At 56.9% G+C, this 4,737-nt stretch overlaps 1 protein-coding gene across 1 annotated transcript; it reads right to left on the bottom strand.

Annotated features, from left to right (window-relative positions):
- Positions 1–3,445: 3,445 nt before the first annotated feature.
- On the bottom strand, positions 3,446–4,399 carry FOXE3 (forkhead box E3). Its single transcript, XM_030870396.2, has one exon. It carries the CDS (start codon positions 4,397–4,399, stop codon positions 3,446–3,448), a length of 954 nt encoding a protein of 317 aa, XP_030726256.1.
- Between the last annotated feature and the right edge of the window lie 338 nt (positions 4,400–4,737).

The following is a 4,737-nucleotide window of genomic DNA, read 5'->3' on the forward strand; positions in this document are numbered from 1 at the left end:
GTGAGCCCCAATTTCATCATCTATTAAGTGGAGCTAAGAATTCTAATAATGCCATCCTGCATTCCAGGAATAAACTGTACTTGCTTGATTGTGCATTTTTGTAATACACTACTGGCTTCAATTTGCTGATATTTCATTGAGGAGCTCTGCATCTTCTTTCATATGTGAGAATGACTATTTTGCGTGTTCACCCCTTCTTTATCAGTTGTTTTTTTAAATATAAATTTATTTACTTATTTATTTTTGGCTGCATTGGGTCTTCGCTGCTGCACGCGGGCTTTCTCTAGTTGTGGTGAGCAGGGGCTACTCTTCGTTGCGGTGCATGGGCTTCTCATTGCGGTGGCTTCTCTTGCTGCGGAGCACAGGCTCTAGGCGCACAGGCTTCAGTAGTTGTGGCATGCGGGCTCAGTAGTTGTGGTTCACAGGCTCTAGAGCACAGGCTCAGTAGTTGTGACGCATGGGCATAGTTGCTCCGCGGCATGTGGGATCTTCCTGGACCAGGGCTTGAACCCATGTCCCCTGCATTGGCAGGCGGATTCTTAACCACTGCGCCACCAGGGAAGTCCCACTTGGTGATTTTTTAAAGACATAATTGAATTAGGGTTTTGTTTTGTTTTTTCAACACCTCCCAAGGTGTCAAAATTCTTAAGGCACTCTATGACATGTAGCTTTCCAGACAATGAACTCTGTAAGGGCATAAACACTCTCGTATTTGTATCTGTATTGGCCTCAGAGCCCAGCACAGGGCCTGGCACACAGTAAGCCCTCAATGCTGTTGAATAAAGGAAAATTAAAGAGGCATTTTTGAAATAAAATCTTTCTGCTTTTCCAGTTCAGTAGTGACCTTTCTAGTATTTCTGTGCAGACATTTCCTGTCTTGTCCTATTTCAAGATCCCAGGGACAGAGACCTATGTGGCAGAGGCAGGAATTGAATTCAGAACTCAAGAAGCACTTCCTGGCTTCAGTAGAGTAAGAAGGGTCCTCACCTTCCCTTCCGTGGAAATTTTTTGGATTTAGAAGGAATTTTTCAAGAAGTGCTGTGAGGCAGGAGGAAGGGCTGTAACACCATTTGGAGCAGAAGAAAGTTTGCATTTTCATCTCTGTGGAGCTCTACTCCTTAGAGAACTGAGGGCAGGATCTTCGATAACCTGTTGGGCCCTGGGGAGGGACAATTTTCTTATTGGACCAGTGGGGACCTAGTGTCCACCTCCACCTCTTTCACCTCTTTCAGCTCTTTTGCAGATCACCACAAGGACTAAAAGTGAGAATGGGTAAGAAGGTGCCAAAGTACTGTCAACCCAATCATTATTCAGTACGTCAGGCACAATACTAGACACTAGGGATTCATTCACTCAGTCAGTCAGTCATCAAATATTAAGTGAAGGGCCACTATGCATCAGGCAAATTAGATCTGACTCTTGCCCACAGGGGTTAATAGCTGAGGGAGCAGGGTCTATCCAGGGTATTTCATACCAAGACTGTGCATACCTACTGCCCTACCTCTAAAGAGGGCCTTCCCTGCCTTCTCAGATTTCCTGAACCGGTCTTCTCTATGAGCTGCCTATGCTCCATGTTCACCCTCAATCACTGCCCTGGAGCCTTAAACTCTTGCATCTAAGAGAGGAGCACCAGGCACGTCCAACATGCAAATCACGTTCACCTGGGGCTCAGACACACTGATCCCCTCCCCCGCCCTTCCCCACACCTCATCCAGGCCCTACTAGACTGAAAACTCTGGGGCAAAGGAGCTTGGAAAAGCCTGACGCTTAGCATTTGGGTCAGCACCAGAGAGCAGGATAGGGTCAAAGGCCAACTCCCTCCCTCATGCTGCAACCTCCTAGTGTCTGCTCAGTGCTGCCCTGTCCTTGGTGCTGGGGACACTCATGAGTCAGCTCAGGTCCCTGCTGCCCCAGCTCCCAATCCAGCAGGGGAGGTAAAACAGGGGACATAGCTGATGGTGCAGACTCAGGCTTCATCCAGCGGGGCATGTATGGTTCTGCAGCCTGGTCCCACTCCTTAAAGTAGGGAGTAGACTTTTAAACTGAGCCCCAGCCTTGGCACGGTGCCTTTCCTCCAGAATACTGTGCATATACTAATCACCCGGGAATTTTGTTAAAATGTGGAATCTGATGATTCAGTAGATCTGAGTTAGAGCTTGAGATTATGCATTTCTAACAAGCTCCCAGGTCTCTGGGACCTGGACCACAGTTTGAGTGGAAGGCTCTAGACCTCTTGTCTCATTTCTCTGAGAACTGATTGGTAATGTCTCTTCCCCACGGATCCGTAAGCTCCTTAAGGCAGGGATCTTGCCCATTTGTTTAGTGATATATTCCCAGTGCTCGGCACATTCAGTAAGTCCTTGTTGGAGGAGTAGCCAACGCTCCCTTATCCATGGGAGCTGGGAATAATCCCACACAGCAGACAAACCCACTGGCCAAATACACTCATTTGCACGCCCCATCTCACCTCTACCAACCTCCGCGGCAGGTGATGGCATTTTACCAGGCCTACTACGTGCACAGCTATGGCTTAATCACATCCTAATCCTACTTCATGAACCTCTGCCTAATAACTCACAAGGGGCTCACCCCATGTGGTGACCCAAGATCCTGAGCAAAGCTCCCCCACTGCCTCCCCAGACCACTCCCCCAAGTCACCAGCCGACACACCGGGCCCAGAGGAAGGTTTCTTCTTTCTTTTTAATTAAACTAGTTTTAATTAAAAAAAATAATAACCTAACAAGTCCCAAGTTTTCCATATGGTGGGGCAGCCCACTAACTCCCCTTGCAGTTAAGGAACCCCTGGTGCTGCTTGTCTCAGAGATGAAGAACTGTCCTCAGGGTCTGCAAGAGCTCAGCTAGGTGCGTCTGTATGGAAGGGGAGCGCTCTCCCAGTAAGAAACCGAGAACGTACAGGTAACTGGGGGGATGCGGGGACAAACTTGTGGGGGGATGAAGGGACAACAGCAAGGGAGTCATAAACCTGGGAGTCTGACCTGGGTTTGACTCCTTGTCTTATAAAAACACCAGGGAAGGTTAAAGAAGTGAGGAGCCAGTCGGGAAGTGGCTTGAGATCGAAGGTCTGGCTTCAGAAGGCTTGGACTTCACCAGAAACCCGAGGTGAGGGCTCACAGGTGGTGATCCAGGGTCTCCAGACGTGGGACCCAAAAGGGCGCTGGCGGGTGGGGGGCGTGAACAGTGGAGGGCGAAGAAACGGGGGCCTTACAGTTCGCGGTGGGGAGGGGGACTCAGTCCGGTGGAGAGACAGCGGGAGGCTCCCCAGAGATGGGGGTTAGAGACAGATGCAACAGGTGTGCTCAGTCCATCAAGCAGAACTGGGAGCTCCGAGGTGCGCTCCAAGCCAACGGGGCACAGATGGGGGCTCCCAGGCAGCTCCCCGTCCTGGGGGAGAGGGGCCCGAGCCACTCCGCCGGGCTGGAAGGGCTCACAGGTAGCGCTCCAGCCCCGGCGCGTAGCCCGGCGGCCGCAGGTAGGCCTCCCCCGGGCCGAGCGGGCCGAGCGCGGCCGCCGGCCCTGCCAGGGCCAGCAGCGGCTCTGCGGGCAACGGTCCGGGGCCAGGACGCGTCGGGGGCAGCCCCAGGCGGTCGGGCGGCGGCGAGTAGAGAGGCGGGGAGGCGGCTGCCGCGCAGGGCGGGAAGGCGGCGTCGGGCGCAGCGCAGCAGGGCGGCTCGGGGGCGCCCAGCCCCGCCAGCTCGGGCGGCAGGCTCACCAGGCTGTCGACGCTGAAGAGGCGCGCGGGCGGCGTGGAGCCCGGAGCGGCGGGAGGAGGCGGCGCGAGCAGCGCGGGGCCGGGCGCGTAGGGCGCGTAGGGGAAGGGCGGCGGGCCGGCGGCGGGGGCGGGCGGCGCGGCAGGGAGCGCGGGCATCTCGGCGCGCTTGAACCGCTTGCGGCGCCGCAGGAAGCTGCCGTTGTCGAACATGTCGGCAGCCGCCGGGTCGAGCGTCCAGTAGTTGCCCTTGCCCGGGTTGCCCGGCTCGCGGGGCACCTTGACGAAGCAGTCGTTGAGCGTGAGGTTGTGGCGGATGCTGTTCTGCCACTTGCGCGGGCTGTCGCGGTAGAAGGCGAAGCGCTCGGTGATGAAACGGTAGATGGCGGCCAGCGTGAGGCGGCGGCCCGGGGCGTGAGCCAGCGCCATGGCGATAAGCGCGATGTACGAGTAGGGCGGCTTCCCTCGCTGCAAGGGCCGGCGGCGGCGGCGGCCCGGGCCCGGCGCTGGCGCAGGTTCCGGCTCCCCGCGGCCCGCGGCCGCCTCCTCGGGCTCCGGCCCGGGCTCGGCTCCGGCGAGCGGCGACGGCGGCGGCCCCGACGGCGCGACCGAGGGCGGGGCCGGGAAGCCCGAGAAAGCAGCGGGCGGCTCCATGTCGCTGCGCCCAGGCATGAGAATGCGGCGGCCTGCCCGAGCTCTCGGAGAGAGCTGGGGCCGCTGACCCTCCTTATATGGACACGGCCCCCTCCCCCTGTGCCCCAAACCAGGGGCGAGGGCTCGGACCTTCTCCGCTGGCCAGCGCCTCCCCTCTAATTTGCCTTCCCAATCCTCTTACGATGCTGACAATTCTCCCCCATTCCCATCCCCACCCCCCAACATTTCACCCCTCCCTTGGTCTCGTCCCTTTGGGTCAGTCAGCCCCAGACCCAGCCTCATCCCTTCCTCATCTCCGTGGGGTCAGTCCCTGGCCCTGGCCCCGGCCCCGGCCCCATCCCACCAGATTCCGTCAG

This window comes from Globicephala melas, chromosome 1 (assembly GCF_963455315.2).
Source record: "Globicephala melas chromosome 1, mGloMel1.2, whole genome shotgun sequence".
In the NCBI taxonomy this organism is placed as follows: Eukaryota; Metazoa; Chordata; class Mammalia; order Artiodactyla; family Delphinidae; genus Globicephala; species Globicephala melas.

Bases quoted from the DNA above. Each gene is read 5' to 3' on its own strand.
- FOXE3 (XM_030870396.2), bottom strand. From the start codon at position 4,399: ATGCCTGGGCGCAGCGACATGGAGCCGCCCGCTGCTTTCTCGGGCTTC.